Genomic DNA, 18,325 nt, shown 5'->3' with positions numbered 1-18,325 from the left:
CAGGCGCCGGGCTTTGGGCAGTCTCACGATAACATGGTGGCTCTCAGGGTACGCTGCACATCTGGCACATCTTGGTACAGCGGCTGCAACGAGTTACAGGTGAAGAAAACCAAGCAGATAAGAGGACAAAGCTGTCACAAGAACAAGTGGTATTTGCTGAATACAACTGTACCTCACCTCGACATTAGAAAGACGTTTCCGACAAGTGAAACTGTACACCTTATAGAAAAGCCTCATAATGGAAGTGTAAATCCCAAGTATATTAAAACAGTAGCTCAGTTTATGAATAATATGTTACTGTGACTGCTAGGGACTGTTGAGAGCTGGCGTCAGGGACCCAAGGAGTACATCCCACAAAGTTTGTGTGGCAAAGGAGTCATCAGCTCCAGGGACTCTGCATTGCTACAGCTGACTAACCCGATTACATTTCCTGAAAACTTAACCACTTTGGACCAACTAGACTAAGATTCTTCAGGCATTGCTGGCAGTTACTGTAGGACTGCTGATTTGCCTTGTAAGCAAAGCATCCATTTATTTTAAAAAGAACTTTAACACCTCTTCCATACCAAACAGAGATTCAGGATAGCTTCTTAGGACTGGTAGAACAAACAAGATCACTGACGACCTGCACAGCCTCCAGCAAGTTACAGGAACCATAAAACAGTAACAGAAGAGCTGAATGACAAAGTTGTCACAAGAATTAATAGCTACAAACTCCCCAGGATTAAATACAAGCTGGCTATGAGGAAGAGGTGATATCACTTGTGCGTTTGGCACAAGTTCCTGTCATGAAGGGAAGAAAGTGATGAAGGAGCTGGGGACTTCACCAAAATGGGATAAAAGACAGAACACCTATTGAAGAGAAAAAAATGTAATTACTTCTTGGGAGCACTATTTTAACTAGGCCATCAGTATTCCATCAATTCACTAGCTATAGTATTAAGACGCATGATAAGGACATTTCAGAGCAAGTGTTGCCATGTACCTAATTTTAGAATCTCACACTCCATGTGACAGAAAAAAGCAGAATTACTTTCTTATCATAAAATTAGGAAACCTTAAAAGTATTTAGCAGCCACAAGGAGCAACAGCCACACATTCCTTTGCCGAAACCTATTTTGACAATATCTTGTGTGTGGCACCTACTGTGGCTGTGAAGTTAAAAAACCTCTAAAAACTACCTTGATCTTTTCCTGCCTGCCTCCAGAAAAAAAACAAAAAAAAAAAAAAAAAAAAAGAGAGAAATGTAAATCCTTTTTGTTGATGCTGCACCTTGAACAGCCTTACCCGCCCCCCCCCCAAAAAAAAAAAAAAGGGGAAGAGCACTTGCAAGTCATCCTGAGTTTGGCAAAAGGGTAATAAGAAAAAGGTGGTATAAGCAAAGCATGACATGTGAATGGAGCACACAAGATAAACTTGTAGAGAGAGATTAAAATTGTGGAGAGAAAATAAAGCTTTCATTTTTGTGCCTAGAGATAGACAATTATGTTCCGGAGCTGAAATGGTTTTCACTCTACTTGCTCTTTTCAATCTAGACTCTCACTCAACAGTTTCCAACTACTTTCAAACCCCAGTCTTCCTCTCACTAATAATTACATGCCAGCAATGACTAATCCAACAAAGCCTATCAAGTCAGATTTCCTCAAAGCCAGTGTGTGCAGTGGAAGGCTGAAGAGTGGGAAGTAGCAGCAACACACTGTGGTCAGCATGAGCTGTGGGTGCAATAATAAAACAGGGCTATGTACTCCTTATGTGTGCATACAGTTTACTTATGCACTGCTCACTGTAAAAAGAAACTGGTTGATGGAATACGTTTGTTAATTCTTCATATCTTTTCAAGAAGGAAGCTATAAAAATAGCTATAAATATTTGCTGACATTTGAACTGGCACTTGTTACCAGCCTGTCATGATAGTTTTTCAATCTAACAAAAATATTTTTTTAAAAGCATACAAGCCTTTCTTACTTATGTCATGTCTGCAGCAACTTTTTAAAAAATACCTTTCCTTTCAGATCCCAAATGATATGTAGAATTCAATTCTTGGAACACTAGGCATCTGTAAATACTGCAAACAGAATCTACATCCATTGCTTATGTCCACAAGATAAAAATATATTAAGAACAATTTCTGTATGAACGGCTTCCTTCAGGACATACTGAAATGCTCAGCACATGTGGGAATGTGTAGTTCTTATTGTTCTGTATATTTGTAGAGATCTTAGAAATGCTTTTGCATTACAATCCAGAAATGACTTAGCCAGTGCTTATTTGCATCATATTACTATTTCTTTTGCCAGAAGTCACAGTGGCTGCACACAGGTATATGAAAAGAGTTTAAAATTACTCTAATGTAACCACATGATAACCACATCCTTTGAGAGTCTAGTGCAGAATCTGTAGAAGGCAATGTTCAGTTATCATGACATCAAGGTCTTTCTTCTTTCCAAATTTGTACCAAAATGCTATAGCTTGTCCTTTCTCTGAGATCCCAGAATGGTCTCACCATACTTCTTCCAGGCACTTGAAACTCATGCAGACATCCCTTGCACTCCTGAGTAGCAGCGCATGATTGGCTGTTCTGAACCATTACCATGCTTGGAAATACACATCTCGCCCCTCTGGGCTGGGGAGCAGGACTTCTGTGGATATAGGGTGAGAAAATGGGTAAAAATAGCATGCCCTCCACAAAATATATTTATGATACAGAACCTATTGTCCGGACTGTGTGACCAGGAAATTAATAAGATAATTATTTAGGGAGAGCAGGGTGAAATGTGCGTTGGTGTTATTTGCAAGAAGGCTTCCAACTCCATGTTCCACAGGGCTGAGAAATCATGTCTGTTTTGGAATGAAAATGAGATAATTCTATCTTGTGACATTAGCAATCTAATCATAGCACATGCCTGAGCTTTGTATTTCTAGAAACACATGCCAGAGGGAAGTAAGTTTTGCAAGGATTGTTCAGAACTGAAATTCAGAACAGATTGTTCGGAGTTTGGCAGTGTCATGGACCTTTCTTGACAGTTTGTAATACTGACACTGACACTTTCACCTGCCTACCTGGCTGCCTCACTGTACTGTGTCACTCTCTGAACTACTCAGTTATTCAGTTCATTAGTCTCCAAAGTTTACAACACGGCGCTTAAGCTGTCATTGAGTCTGGCATTTTGAAGAAAAGACAGATCGTGGTTGCCAGGGTGAGTACAGGGTGAAGATGAAGGTTACCACAGCAAGAGATGAGGACAGAAACAGAGAAAGCAAAAAGGAGCAGGAAGAGGATGGCTGTGACAGAGTGAACCATCATATCTTCACTGCAGTACTACAGCTCTTCTGAAAAAGCCCACAGGTTCAGTTGCCACTTTGATCATAAAGGAGAAAAAAGAGGAAGGCTGTCATGCTAGAACTGGGAGTCAAGGAACTGAATGGAGAGCACAGAGGTGGCAGCTATAACCAAAGGATTTTTAAATATATGCAGCGAGGTTGTCAGGCACTGAACAACTGGGCACTGAACAGGCTGCCCAGGGAAGTTGTTGAGTCACCATCCCTGAAGGTGTTTAAAAGATGCGTAGGTGAGGTTCTTAGGGACACGGTTTCGAGGTAGACTTGCCAGTGTTAGATGAACAGTTGGACTTGATGATCTTAAAGGCCTTTTCCAAGCAAAACAATTCTATGATTCTACGATTCTAAGACGGTGAGTCTGAATGGATTGCCCAGAATAGCTGGCTGGTAAGAATGCAAATTCTTGATCATCATGTGACAGCAGTTTGTGGTTATTCTTTCTCTCCTCAAATCCAAGTTTATAGACAGCATGTGATGTTGTTTATAATATCAGCAAATCTTGAGAGGACGGAGTTCCACCAAAAGAGCTGGCTGCTCAGTGAAACACCAGGCCGCCATTTACACTGACACCATGTCAGCCCTCTGGAGGCCAGGCAGGCTCTGGCACTGCATCTGCCAGCTCGCTTTCTAGCACTCTGCTTGTTACCCCGATTACCCACTCTCGAGTGGACCAGAAGTGCTGTCTTAGCATAGGACTGCAGTCCTTGGCTTAAACATATCATACCCCATGACTGTATACCAGCATTTAAATTGCAGAATGCTAAATGGTCATCATAACTCCAACAGAAAATACAAAGGTTAAGAAACTCACTACTCTTTGTAGAAACCTAGGCAGAAAGGTGTCATAGGTGGAGTAGTACCAACAGTGTGCAGAGCACCCACATAAACGCTGAGCTCACACTAACACACTGTGCACTGGAGTGGATTTTCAAACAGGATCACACACTTCCATTAATTATTACACACAAATACATACGCCTACTCTGCTATATCAACATTTCAACACAAAGTTCAATGCTAATGCGAACCTGTCCTCTATATATAAATAACTTTTATCTTAGCACAGGGTTGTTTTCTTGCAACTGTGCTAGGAAAACTATTCTTGCATATTCTACTTCTAGAATGTTAGATTATAATTTGACTGCGATTATCACTTTTGCTGTGATACAAATCTTTCAGATGTGCATATTTCTGCCTCCTGGACAGAATATATATTGCACTTATCCAGTGATATTGGTATGTATTATGTCTGACTAAGTACTTCTTGTTATCCTTTGATGGCCCTGATAGAGATAATGGTTTATTGTTCCATCCAGCACAAGAACTCCTCTATAGACTGGGCATCTTTGGGGCTTTTTAAGGGGTATGAAAAGATTAAGTGATATAAGGATATAAGCATATGGGAATATAGAAGAAGAATGGGGAGGAGGATCATTGTAAATACGCTCAAGTGACCACACCTGATGTGTAGAAAAACCACATATATCACACAAATTGTTTTACTGACCTTGTGTGCTCAGCAAGTAGAACCTCTATGTTAGATAACATAGGCCTGTGAGGCACCTTATCATTATGTTTGAGACTCCTGCTTCTTTGTGAAAAAGAGTGCAAGGCTGCACCTGCTTGAAGCCTTGAAATACAGGTGAATACAGCAGGCCCAGTGATCTTCTACCAGAGCTGAATTCTGCAGCACCTGCATCCCTGCTTGTGTCACCTCTGCCTGGGAGCTTAGGTGCTTCTTTGGAGACCCCCTTGCTAGTGAGGTAACTAAAATAAATTTGCTCTTTGCAATTGCATTCGTGGCCTCTGGCTATTCTTGTGACATGTCTGTGTTGGCTTACACAATAAGGAAGAACATTCTCCCTGGGGAGAGGGAAAGAAAGCGGGCATTATAATTTATTTGTGTTTGCATGCTTTATGGAATCTGAGCAACATGAAGGAAATTATATTTTCACACTTCTGAATCCAGTTCTGGCAGCAGGATGGGAGAAGTCAGGAGCAAATGTCCCACAGGTGCTGCTAATTGAGAGTCTCTGTCTCGGGGCTGCAGTGGAGAAATTCATGGTTTCATGCAATAGCTGGAGGTGACCGTATGCACCTTGGAGCTGTCAGCATGAATAACAGGCAGTGTTGTCGCTACTGGCTTTGCCCTTGGTAGATCAGAGTGCAAGCAGAGGAGTGCTCCCACACAACACTTCGGTCTCTGTGACTTTTTCAGAGGGCTGTGGTTAGCTTCTGCTCCCTCTAGATATCTGTAATGTAAAGGCTGTGTACCTGACTGCCTCAGAACTGCATCAGCAAGGAGAGAGACAGCTGGAGCCTGGCAGTGCTGCAGCCGCAGCCCCCCCAGCCATTTCCCCCACCAGGCTCAGCCTTTCCCTGGCTCAGAAAGGTTGTGCTGGCTGTGGGGCAGTTCTGAGCTAAAGGAGTGGTTTCCACTTTGTCTCTCTGCCTTCTCCTGCCCTCCTCAGCCATGGTGGGTCATTGTGCAGTCAGTGCCTCCTCACCACCTGGATTAAGCCTGCAGCCTGCCTCTTGACCATACCAGGAAGATCAAAGGAGGACACATTGTAGAAAAAGTGACCGACAATGTTGGTGACAAATGTGTTCTGTTGCATTAGCCACAAACCATGGCTATCAATATCTGCTACTTATTTTTGTTATGTTTTGTCACTATGTGTTTTTTTACAAAGATATCAATATGTGGACCACACAACAGTCAAATTGTCAAGTCTGAAACAAATGGGATGGACAAAGGCCCATGTCAGACTGCCAGCACCTGAGCAGGTAACACATTCGAAATGTGGCTGTGCTGCAGCCCTCATTAATGTTTGTAAATATGTGAAAGGTGAGTGTCACGAGGATGGAGCCAGGCTCTTCTCAGTGACAACCAACGATAAGACAAGGGGCAATGGGTACAAACTAGAACACAGGAGGTTCCACTTAAATATGAGAAGAAACTTCTTCACAGTGACGGTGACAGAACACTGGAACAGTCTGCCCAGGGAGGTTGTGGAGTGTCCTTCTCTGCAGACATTCAAAACCCGCCTGGACACCTTCCTGTGTAACCTCATCTAGGTGTTCCTGCTCCAGCAGGGGGATTGGACTAGATGATCTTTCGAGGTCCCTTCCTATCCCTAACATGCTGTGCAGCGGCCGTGCCGCACATGCGCACAACAGCTGAGCCACCTGTCAGTGCCCACACACGTAGCCTACGGGAGCACCTGACGGGGATGGGAATGTACGGTTGCACTTTTTAGATTTCTCAGCTACAGCCAAGTGCTGTAACCCCCCCTGACTGACGGCAAGGGATTTCAGCAAGGTTTGCTCCCTCTCGGTTGCCAGGCATTGAGCAACGGTGCCATTTAAAGCCGCTTTAGCAGCAACAAGTGCACTTGCTGCCCTGGGGAAGACGATGGGACCCACCCCAGGTGGCCCCTGGGCCCCCTGGCCGGCTGCTGAAGTCGGATTTCCTCCCGTGGAGGCCGCACTCGCTGCGGCCGGGCCGGCTCCGGCACCCGCGGCTGGGTAGACCCCGCGGCCCCGCCACTGTCTCCATAGCTGCGTGGGGCCTGGCGCTCGGCGGACGAGGAGAAGGATCAGGCAGCGCGGCGAACAGCCCCGCGCTCACGCGGGCTGGGGTCCTCGCATCCTATAAAAGCGTGAGGCGGAAGGCCCGCCCCCTTTTTCGCGTGCGGCCGGCGGTGTAGCCGGGGTGAGTATTGGTATGGCGCTGGGGCCTATCGTGCTGAATCCCCGTGGTCGGCGGGGCATCGCGGCGGGAGGGGGCCGGGCCGGGGTCCCGGTGCGGCTGGCGCCACTCACCGGGGCGGCCTGTGTCTGTATTTGCAGCAGGAACCCGGGCGGGGACATCACCCACCGAGAGCGCCATGGCCGAGGAAGGGTGAGCGGGGCCGGGGCCGTTGGGGGTGGCGGGCGGAGGGGCCGCGTCTCGCCGGGCCGCGCTGCTCCGTGGCGGGCCTTGCAGCTACTGCCGCGCGGACCCCGCCGTGGCGCTGCCGCCTACTTCCTGCTGGGGAGAGGCTCCATGCTCGGCGTGGGGCATGGCTGTAGGGTGGCTGTGTGCAGGGGTTCCCCTCTCGGGCGGGAGCACGGAGAGAGCACAGCTGGCCGGCTTGCCTGGAGGACCTAATCTCTTAGTTTCTTTCAAGTTCGTCTTTTTATGCTATTTCCTTTCACTTTGTTGTTTAGCTTCCTTTTCTAATGGATTTTTCTAATGACTGCATGCTTGCAGGTCAATGGGAAGCTTTTGCTTATAGTTGTAAGAGCAATTCTTGTCTTCTCTGTAGCATTACTGCTGGAGGTGTAATGGATGTTAACACTGCCCTGCAAGAAGTGCTGAAGACCGCACTTATCCATGATGGCTTAGCTCGTGGTATTCGTGAGGCAGCCAAAGCCCTGGACAAGTAAGTGTTGTTTTCCCTTTTTGCCTATGGTGAATTGCAAAACCGGGTGAGCTATGTTGAGCACACACAGTGCTAACTTCGTCCAGAGGTTTATTAGAAAGATTTTGCAAGAACATGTTTTTCTGCTGATGAGTTTTGTCTTTTGCTGTCTGTTTTGGAGTCTTTAACTATGATCTTAAAATACAGATGCTAAATTCAGTGACTCAGGAATAACAACATCTACTGTATTAGGTTCTGTCTTTTTGTGGCCCCAGTGCTATTGAATTTTCATGTAGGGTGGTTTTGTGAAGAAAATTGAATGGTGCTTTTGGTATGTGGAAGTATAGGGCTCAAAATCCTTGTGTTTTAGGAAGTGGTAAACTTCTCAAAACTGAGTTTTTAATTGGGGGGGTTAGTTTTTGTGTCAGACTTAACCTGGAAGAGTTGGTTCAGGTTTTATGAAGAAAAAACTGAAATTCATAGCTTGCCTTCAGTTTTTTGGTAGCTTCTGGGGTTTGTGTTGCAGCTGTAGATAGTTGCTTTGGTACAATATCTAAACCACTTTAAGCGTGTCATATATGTGCCAACCGTAGTAATTAGTTATGGACTTCTTTCCCGGCTGAAGTGCTATATCGGTGTGTATATATATATACACATGAATACACACCTGTGTATGTCTGTTTTTATGCACATGCTTCTAAGACTGTGCTCAAGTGTAATGCTGCAGTGTTTGAGTGATGACTCAGCAATTTGTCGGATACCCCTTCACTCTTCTTATGAGTGAGAATAGCAGTCTGACAAACCTGTACGCAAAAAAACTCCTAAGACAAGGTACCAAATAATGGAAAAGGAATACAACTGAGGTGACTGACAAGTAGTTTGTAAGAGTTCTTTTGAGTTGAGCTACAGCTTCATATGCTGTGTGTTAAGAGGATGATATATGTACAAGGTTTATATACCTTCGTGTGTGATGGCTTTTGCTTGGAAATGTTTCTGAAACATTCTGGTGAAACTCATGATGAAGAAACCCACAGATATAACTGACTTTGTTTGCAGTGGTTAAATTACATTAGGCTAAGCATAGAAGACCTATACAGCTCTCTTTGTTGTCAGGTATCCCTTTGGTATTCTTAACATTGTACCACAGTGTACAAAGAGCCTAATTAGAATTGGGGCCCTGTCATAACAGCTTCTTTGAACGTAAGTAAAAAAGATTGTTCCGAAGAGCTTACAAAAACTTGACTTGGAAATTGAAACTTTTAATAATTACAATTCTAATGTTAAATTACTGTATGCTGAGGTAAGCAAGAAAAAGCAACTTGTAACTTGTTCGCTTTCTAATAATGACACTAGTTCTTTATGGAACCTGTTGTTGACCCAGTCCTTACACCTTTTTCCAAAGACTCTGAATTTTTTAGTGGGATTTTTAAAAGCCTTGAAAACTGGAATGGAATCTGTTAATAAAACTAGCAATGTATGAGTAGTCTGTTACATATAGGAAAGACATAAAAAGTAGTAGATAACCTAAAAAGTGTATTTATTATTTCAAAACCATGCGTTGTCTCAAACCCAAAAGTTAAACTTGGGAAGTGGCTGTCTAGAAATGCATGTGCTTAGTTTTGTTCTTTGTGGTTTTGGTTATTAAAGTTTGAACAGCATCTGAAGTTACATTTTTTCAGTTGTCATTTTTTTTTAGACGCCAAGCCCACCTTTGTGTTCTGGCTTCAAATTGTGATGAACCCACGTATGTCAAGTTAGTTGAAGCACTTTGTGCAGAACATCAGATCAACTTAATAAAGGTGAGTTTCAGAACTTCAGACACAAGTTTGAAACGGTTGTCCCATTTACAAGATAAGCTGTTTCTTTCAGCATATAGAGAGCTGAAGCTTTGAAAATCTATGCTGTAATTCTGCATATGGCTCTTCTAAGCAAAATTTTGCTTAGCAGCAGAAATTGTTTTAGTTCTATGTGATTGTCATTAAAGTAGTACAAAAACTGTGAATGTAAATGAATGTGTAGCAGGTCTTTAAGAGAGTTCAAATGAATTTTTGCGTCCTGTATAATAAGAAATAGAATTAATGCTGCAAGTGGTTGTGGAGCATAGGAGGGGTCTTAATGTTGCTTTTCCTTCAAGATAAAGTACTTACAAGCTGTACAATGATGATAGTTTGGCTCCCTCTACTGATGCCTGTGAGGAAAGCAGCCATCCGTTACCCAATGTTTCTGAGAGTACAGCAGCTTTTTTGCTGAACTCAGTTATGTCAGAAATGGCTAGTTCTAATGTGATGCAATGTTTTACACAGGTTGATGACAACAAGAAACTGGGCGAATGGGTAGGTCTCTGCAAGATCGACAGAGAAGGAAAACCTCGCAAAGTGGTGGGCTGCAGCTGTGTGGTTGTCAAAGTAAGATGATGCTAATCATATTATAGTTTGTTTCTTGACTTTTGAAAATAAGCAATAAAGATAAGGTTGCTTTAGATGAGGGACTACTAAATAGAGCTCTTAGGTTTATTTTAAACGGTTGCTTTCCATTGTTGCTAGTGAAAAATTAGCTGCTTCTGTGTTATGTATTTCCTTTCATGTTTATTTAAAATACTGATATTAATTTTGTGAGTTAATGGTTCTGTCGTAAAAGTATCTATGCCCACTTGCTGGTAAGCATTAAAAGAAAGATATTTTGACAAGAAGATACAAAGTTTTGCTTCAGAAAAAAAATGCCAGTTCAATGTATCTGCTCAATTTGAAAATGTTTTGCAGAGCACATTTTGAAATGACACTGGTAAAGTAAAGCCACCGTACGAGCCTTGAAGACTTTGTTGTCTTTGAGGTCCCAAGAGATGGCTACATCTTCACAGTAAAGCCTAATGCCTTCTGCTTGTGTGTTCATACTTCTGCTGTTGTTTCTTGTACTTCGCTTGGCTTTAAGCAGAAATGAAGAATTGGTTTGGATCCATACCAATAGGTGTTACACTTGAATGAAATAGTCTTTTTATTAGAGAATGAAAGGAAAGCAACTGGCAGATTGCTTGAGGTTACCTGTATGGAATTTTGGGAATATTTAGGAATGGCTTGAGAAAAGGTGTCAAGATTTCAGTTGTCCTTTTTAAAATAGGTTGTAAAATTGTGGATGGATCTGTATGTTCCTAATGGGGTTATCTTGTGTTACAGGACTATGGCAAGGAATCTCAGGCCAAAGATGTCATCGAGGAGTACTTCAAGTGCAAGAAATGAATGGGAAATAAATTTTGAACTTGACTAGTGTGTGTGTGATTAATGGGTGGGTATCTGCAGAATAGTTATTTGAACTGCAATGGATAATGTCAGAAGATTAAAGAACTATGCAGATTTTGGTGTAGTTTGCTAGTATGCTATCTCTGTCAGCTGGCTAAAAAGATAACAGCAATCCTTGCCATCATTTGTATTGTAGGGTGCTTCTATTGCATGTTCCTGCCCCAGAGGTTACCAACTTGCGGAATTTAGCACAGCCTCTCAGTTGCAAGTGCTGGTGGTTGGTTTGACAGTGCTTAGGCCTGTACTTCTGCAGAGATTGAGTAACTTGTTAGGGAAAGTCTGAAGTACTGCTGCATCTGTGATGAAAATTTGGCTCCCTCTACTGAAACAAATGAGGAGAATGGCCTTAACCGTTACCCAATTCTTCTGAGATGTTGCAGGAATTTGTAAAATGCTATCTTAATTTATTCAGGGAACTTACTTACACAAGGTGTTTTGTTGGGTTTTTTTCCTCCCCTTACTCAGTTCTGAAGCAAACTGTGGGTAGAATTTAGCTTATTTTAAGTGTCGTTTTGTACTTCTAATTCTGTAGGAGTTCTAAGTAGTCAAGGTAGCCAAGTAGAGTTCTCACTACTCAGACAAGGCTGTGACTTGCCCAGTGTCTTGGTTTGCCTAGCAGTTGAATGATGTATGATACTTGTGGTTTTGACTTTTTTTTTTTTTTGCTTTTTGACAGTAAGGTGGGATTGGGACTGGAATTCAAGTTTACCTTCTCCTGCAAGTTGTTTTATGTGTCCTACATTTTCTGTGGAGCAGCTCTAAACAGTCATAAGGAATTGCTCCATTATGCTTATAAATAGGATGTAAATGTGAGTATATAGGGTTTGGTACCTGTAGACTGAGGAGATGGGAATGTATTATCAGTTTAGTTCTTGAGCTCTTGAGCTTGAATTTTCATTATGGTTTGTTAACACTTTTTTTATATCCCCAGTCATTCATGTAGTGTAGAGGCAGATATCTTCTCCAGATGCTGGGCTCAGATGCACTTGGCTTACAACTGTCATGAAACCTATTGAAGTGTCTCTTGGTTTTGGCCCTGTTAGCTTTCTAGTACCTGGATCTGGGTGACCTGAATTTTTTCAGAGGCTCCTGAAGTAATGTTTTCAGGTGTACTTAATGAAGGAGTCACCTGTTCAAAGTCTGGTTAAAACCAAGAAATGTATCCTTGTAAGAATATTCTTTTTTAAATGGAGTTGAAAGACATTGACTGTTGAAAAACTAATTGTCAGTTGAGTTTAGCTAGTATTGTTGAGTAGTTTACTCTCTTGCATATGGAAGCACACCAAAGGACACTTGACATTTTGTCCTAAGAAGCTTCATCTTCCAAGAGTTTTGGATAAAATACACTTACAGTATTTGTGGTTTGTATTTTTGTATTGTTTTCAGCTACATTTTAGAGAAAGGATTGCCTGAAATGGTGGTAGTGTTTGCAGTCTAATAGGATTTATGATTTGTTTTTCCGTGGCTGGCCATTTTATCAATTATATTCACAAAGGGAATTGGGATCCAAAACTGGAGCTCAGTACCTGGGTTCCGTGATCTGTGTGTTGCCGAGGTTGAAAATTATTTCTTCACTGAACATGGGCATTTTTTTACCTGCTAGCAGTAAAGCCATCTTAATTCCTTACACGTGTGAATGTAGGGTAAGAAACATGCAATCAAGTAAGCTCTTCTAGGGTAGTGGGTGAAGGTTTCTTTTTAAAAAGATGAAATCCATAGACTTGCATTGTCAAATTTGAGGAAGTCTTTTCTAAGCCTCTGCAAGCAAACTGAGCTTTTCCAGATGATTGAGGTTTTGGTTAAAATACAGATTTGCCTTTTTTTTTTTTTTTTTTTTTTTAACACAATGACCTGGGAGAATGGAGTAGAGCATGGTATCACACTATGCTGTCTATTTTGTGAAGTGCTAACACTAACATACCAAAGTTTCAGAGGGGACTATTTCCTGGTTTGCTATTGGGTGGGGGGTGGAGGGTGGGGAGGAGACGAATGGAATCAGTGAAAGAGGAAATGTTTGTGTCCAGGTGAAGTGTAATTCTGAGATTATGATCCTGAAGTTAAAGGAAAAGGACTATTGCTGAAAAGGAAGAGTAAAAATAAAGGTGATAAGCTGTTGCTTTAATAAAATTCTGTAGATATTGTCTGGCTTTTACTTCTCTAGCTCCATACTCTAAGGATGTGGAAGTCTGTTCACCTGGTGTGTTGAATATCTGATTTTTTTCCCCTTTGCACTTCCCTCAATATTTCTTTATGGAGAAAGCTAATTCAAAGTAATAAGCCAATATTACTGGATTTCCTGTCCAGCTATAACAACAGTAGAGTATCTCTTGCCTCAGTGGGATTGTGTTTTAGGAGCAATGTCATAGTTGTGAAGTTGTACGGCCTACAAGTGGAAGAGCATCTGTCCATAAGGCTAGACAATCTACAGCAACGTGAGGAGGTAATTTTCTAGTTCGGCCCATATTTACTTACAGTGCTTCGGAGGAAGATGTGTGAGAAATAGGATATGTGGGGTAAAGAAAAATGTTCTGTGAGCATTCACAGCCTATGAGATGTTTGCAGTAAGTTAACATTCATTTAGTTAGGCTAGAGTAGTACAAGAGCACCAGTTTCACATTCACACTAAATGTAGGCAAGATGTCTTTTCATGGATTGGGAGTTAGTATGCTTTTTATTTTTGACAGGAACAGGGAAATGCCTTATAGCAAGGTTTGTGTTTTGTGGGCTTTTTTATAAGCTATTAATACATATATGGGGAGATGAACACTGAATCTGTAGTTGTATGAGACCACATGAATTGATATGTTGATAGGTTTAGCCAAGTTACTGTCTTTGAATTTGAATTTTACATATTTGAAACCTGCAGATAAACTGGGAAATGAGAGTCCAGCACACTTAACTATTGAACTTCACAGAGTATTCTATTTAATGCATTTTAACTTACTTACAGAGGGGGGTGCAGAATGTATCTTCGTTATGTATTTCCTCTTAATTGCTATCAGTTTCCTTAGGAAAAGGGAGTTCAAACAAGGAGAACTGAAGTCAGGAACAAGTTTGTTAGGCAGTATTTATTTTGCAACAATGGAAAGATACCCTAATATAAGTTCAGGGATATTATTTCTTTAAATAAGTTACCTGATCATTTTACATGGCAATGAACACTAATAGTAGGGACTGGCAACTCTTCAAGCCAAGGGTTTTTTCACTGGGACAGAACCAACTCTGCCTAAATATTTTCACCAGAAGGAAGTGGGTTGAGATCTTAATTTTCTGATCAAAATGCTTAGGTATCAAGTTAGGGTTTTTCATCTAATGTTTAATTTCTTAAAAGTGACCTTAGAACCTCTACAGGGGTCAGTGTTGGGGAACTGACTGACTCAGTTTACTGTATACTTACCCTACCTTATGCTTTTTAAAGACTATTGATAGTGTTTGATTTATTTTCAAAAATTTCCTGAGAACTAAATTCCACCCAAAGTTTCTGATTCACCTTAATATTTTTCTGAAGGTTATTCTGTTTTTTTATTCAGGTTGGCTGAGAAGTGATTGCTAGTCCTTCATACTGGAAGACTTTGCATTGCTTCTCTGACATCTGCTTTGTAGACTAAAAAGACCTGGTTTATTCACACTTTCTTGATAGATGGTATTTTTGTTTTGCTGTAAAAGATTTATTGATGAGTTATGCAGGATTTCAGATGATTTCAGAGTAGACTTTGGGTTACTGTTTACATGGCCATCACCCTAATAGTACCTGTTACCTGTCCTCTTAACAGAGGTGGTTAGACAGTGTTAAGCATGGGACTGGGAGTTAAAGGGTTGGGAGTTAAGAGTTCCAGGGCTGACCCTGATGTTTCTTCCACTGATCACATTTAATGTCACTTGCAGGTCTTCCTTGTTGTGGAACAGGGATAATACAGGATGGTTTGCTTGATGATGCATGTTTTGTGGCTTTTACTTGGCAGAAGAAGCAGAATGGATTTCTTTTTTCTGGACTAAAATACCAGTTTAGTGGTTTTGCATGGATTGGTAGCCCTTTCCAGGCCTAAATTCCTATACTTCTATGTGAAGTAGAAAGCTAACCAAGTGCTTTGAAGAAATGCTAGTAAGTCATTGTGAAGGTGCTAAGTACAGACTTCTGGACAGTATTGGAAGAACATCCTATGTGAGATTCAAAATAAAATATCTTGAACAGTTAAGCTCATTTGCTTGTGGAACCACCTGCGTCAGGCTTGCCGGAACTGCTTTTCTGTCTCTTGTATATTTTGCCTTAGATAATAAACCTGAGCATCTGGATGCTGCCAGCAATAGCAGCACATACTTGCACAGCTCCTGTTTTGATGAAATTGTGGCCCCAACTGTGGCTCCTGTAGGGGAGGTGGTTATACCTGTTCTCCATACACCTATTGCAGTATCACAAATGTCAGAGGATCAGGGCTTGTCAGTAACAAATCTCCTTGCTGCACAAGTGCTTCTGCAGGCTCCAACTGTTGCTTTGGAGAACATTGTTTAGTCTGCCTACTTTGCCAGGAGAAAAGTATATATTCCAGTCTTATTTAATACAAAAAGTATTTTATGGAGGGTGAGCACTAATCCCACATGAAGAAAAATATATTTAGTATTAAAACACATGGTATTCATTACACTTTCTCTTACAAATAAATGTAATCCCCAGTATTTTCTGACTAATGTTCCTGATTTAGAGTTTAACTCTTTGTTCATTTTTTTGTGCTACAGAACCTGGAGATCCCAGCTGCAAGCCAGTGCCCCTCCTGTATCCATGTGACTGAAACTGGTGCAAACATGGTCCCTAAGATATGCTAGCTTTTCTGGAGGCTTAATGAAGGTCTCATCCAGTGAAGTAAAGGAACTCTGAAAATACATTTATCAGTCCTCTTTAGAGGTGATGTGTTTCGGATGTGAAGCCTCTGTTATGCCATTGAACCAGATACTGGGTGTTGGATGAGCAGGGTTGTGGCTTGATTTATGTAGCCTGAAGGAAAACAGGAAATGGCAATTTTCTCAATAGGTTTAGATAGTTAATATTAGACAATTAAGTGAATACACAGGATATTTTTTTTTCAGCCATTGGTCAGCAAGCATTGGTCAGCAAGTTTGAGTCTTCTTAACAAATTGAGCAGATGAAGTGTCCTGTTGTATATGATCCTACACACATTCTTAATTTTATCATGCATTGGCATTAAAGGCTCACTCACAAAAATCCTAAATCCACATTAACTGCTTCATGTAGGTGACCAGTTGTAAATTATGATACCATCTCTTATGGCAGTGAAACACTATACAAATAGCTGAACTTTCAGCCACTGGTAACTCTGCTTCCTCCAATTCAAAAAAAGTCTGGATCATGTAATATATGAGACAGTGAAAACAAATTTGGAAATCACTGACTTGCAGGAGCTTTTCTCCTCTTCTAATTCAGTAGCAATTGGGGAGACTTTTTATGATACTTAAACAGAAGTATTTAAAATATTTTCACTGAGACCTGTGCAAGTCATATAGTGTTGCATGAAATGGGCATGCTTTCTGTGAGTCAAGTAATAACTATACTTTTCAAAAATTCACAGACTGATAAGAGTGATTTTTTTTTTAAACCCAATGTTTAATGTTCACCTAATATTCTATATTGCTGAAGGATTATTAGGCACAAAGCAGTTACATAAAAATATAAAGCTACAAGGGGAAAAATATTAATGTACAAATCAACCTAGCTGTTTTGCTTATCTGATTGGAAGTTTGTTATATCTAAGTAGTTCCCCAGCTCAGTAAATGTCAGGAATCTGTTCATCTTTGTTGCAGCCTAACTCAGGTTAGTGTCTGTAAGATGAGTTTCACTGTTTAAAGCACAGCCGTAGAGTTTGTATGTCAATACTCTTCAAAACCACCAATGCGTATGTGGTCAGATATTCTTTTCTAAAAGCAATGAAATAATAGGCATTTAGGTCGCTGCCTGGCATGCCAAGTTCCTGCCCTGTAAAGTTTTACAATCAAGTTATGAAACTGGAAAAATGTATTTTATGCTGACATGCAGAAAAATGTTTATTAAAGCAAATTTCCTGTTTTCATACTCAAAAAAATTGTAATTCCAGTATGCTTCATTTTTTTCCTTTTTTTTTTTTTTTTAATGGTTCTAAGACATTTTCCACACTGAGAAAGTTCAAATCCCTGTTAAAATAAGCTTTGCATTTTGAGGACAGAAAAAAGCCATGGCCCCTAAATAAACTTTTATATTGATTGTATTGTTAGCAGCCAGTGTGTTGGATAACATAATACAGATGCTTAGGACAGGTTTAGGAAGGCAAATAGGGTGAAAAAAAAATGAAATATTTCTAGTTTTAAGAGTATGCATTTAAGGGAATGGAGGTCATGTTTTCTAGAACGCCTCCACAAAAAAATGAAACACCCTCAGATATCCATATATATAGAAGTGTTTGTATGTCAATACAAGCTATGGTATATATTCTCTTTTTCATCTATTTATTTGAATGGACAATATTCAAGCAACACCCTTCAGTTTTGCTTTTTTCAAGGCAGCAAAATACAATGTTTGTCAGCACATGTACAATAAATGTCTTTATGTGCATGGAATTTAGCAAGCTACTGTACTTTTAAAAACATATAAATTATATATGAATTTTTGCAGAGGCTGCATTTTACCCTTCCTTCCATGAATACGTTTTATATCCAAATCAAAATCTCAGCTAATTCTGACTCTTCCCTCATGGCTGTCTGTTTTAAACTTGGCATGATGGCTTTTAGAATTACCTTTTAAGATCAGCATGTCTTGATCCTTTTCTGAGTATTGTGAATAGCAATATCATTATGTCTGACCCTCAGGCCTATTTACATGTCCTCTTCAAAGGAAAGCAAGTTGGGCTATATGTGCCTCTTCTACTTGAAATTATGCGAAAATGTACCTAAGAATGCTGTTTGGGCATGAGCTATGAGTAATTGTTACATATATTCAGAAGAGAATAAAAACTTTTGGCCATACTGGCTTACAGCCAAGAAACAGGGACGGAATTGCAGTGCCTCCATTACCTTATGATAAAATCAATCATGTTGTTACTGACTGAGCTAGTATGGTTGTGAATATAGATATTAGCTAATCCTTCCCATGGGATCCTAGTTACATTGGTTTATTGCTTATTTTCCATGGCCTGAAAGTATTCCTAGCAGAGGATCCATCTCAGATTTTTTTTTTATTTTTTTTTTTTTTTTTAAACTTAAAGCAATGTAACTGTTTCTGAGACTTCTGTTTTGTATAAGTTG

At 40.7% G+C, this 18,325-nt stretch overlaps 1 protein-coding gene, 1 long non-coding RNA gene and 4 other non-coding genes across 7 annotated transcripts; all 6 read left to right on the top strand.

Annotated features, from left to right (window-relative positions):
• Positions 1–6,972: 6,972 nt before the first annotated feature.
• RPS12 (ribosomal protein S12) lies at positions 6,973–11,002 on the top strand. Of its 2 annotated transcripts, XM_065833468.2 has the most exons (6): positions 6,973–7,054; positions 7,192–7,243; positions 7,650–7,766; positions 9,442–9,544; positions 10,049–10,150; positions 10,916–11,002. In XM_065833468.2, exons 2-6 carry the CDS (start codon positions 7,230–7,232, stop codon positions 10,976–10,978), a joined length of 399 nt encoding a protein of 132 aa, XP_065689540.1. In that variant the 5' UTR covers positions 6,973–7,054; positions 7,192–7,229; the 3' UTR covers positions 10,979–11,002. The 2 variants fall into 2 exon arrangements, with proteins under 2 accessions (XP_065689540.1, XP_065689541.1); XM_065833469.1 differs by lacking the exon at positions 7,192–7,243 and having other exon boundaries at positions 7,031–7,054.
• Positions 8,474–8,548, top strand: LOC136100702 (small nucleolar RNA SNORD101). Its single transcript, XR_010651239.1, has one exon. It is a non-coding gene; the product is annotated as a small nucleolar RNA SNORD101 (small nucleolar RNA).
• LOC136100715 (small nucleolar RNA SNORD100) lies at positions 9,895–9,981 on the top strand. The gene has a single exon (XR_010651250.2). It is a non-coding gene; the product is annotated as a small nucleolar RNA SNORD100 (small nucleolar RNA).
• Positions 10,462–10,596, top strand: LOC136100713 (small nucleolar RNA SNORA33). The gene has a single exon (XR_010651249.1). It is a non-coding gene; the product is annotated as a small nucleolar RNA SNORA33 (small nucleolar RNA).
• A 28-nt stretch (positions 11,003–11,030) lies between the features above and the next one.
• On the top strand, positions 11,031–17,130 carry LOC139827580 (uncharacterized). Its single transcript, XR_011738380.1, has 2 exons — positions 11,031–13,478; positions 15,773–17,130. It is a non-coding gene; the product is annotated as an uncharacterized lncRNA (long non-coding RNA).
• LOC136100716 (small nucleolar RNA SNORD100) lies at positions 11,330–11,414 on the top strand. Its single transcript, XR_010651251.1, has one exon. It is a non-coding gene; the product is annotated as a small nucleolar RNA SNORD100 (small nucleolar RNA).
• Positions 17,131–18,325: the final 1,195 nt, after the last annotated feature.

The sequence above is a fragment of the Patagioenas fasciata genome, chromosome 3, assembly GCF_037038585.1.
Source record: "Patagioenas fasciata isolate bPatFas1 chromosome 3, bPatFas1.hap1, whole genome shotgun sequence".
In the NCBI taxonomy this organism is placed as follows: domain Eukaryota; kingdom Metazoa; phylum Chordata; class Aves; order Columbiformes; family Columbidae; genus Patagioenas; species Patagioenas fasciata.
This window is presented reverse-complemented; position numbering and strand designations above follow the sequence as displayed.

What these genes read in the sequence shown, in the direction of transcription:
- RPS12 (XM_065833468.2), top strand. An exon ending in GCAGCCAAAGCCCTGGACAA is followed by an intron (nt 7,767 to 9,441) that starts GTAAGTGTTGTT and finishes ATTTTTTTTTAG; the next exon opens with ACGCCAAGCCCACCTTTGTG. An exon ending in ATCAGATCAACTTAATAAAG is followed by an intron (nt 9,545 to 10,048) that starts GTGAGTTTCAGA and finishes TGTTTTACACAG; the next exon opens with GTTGATGACAACAAGAAACT.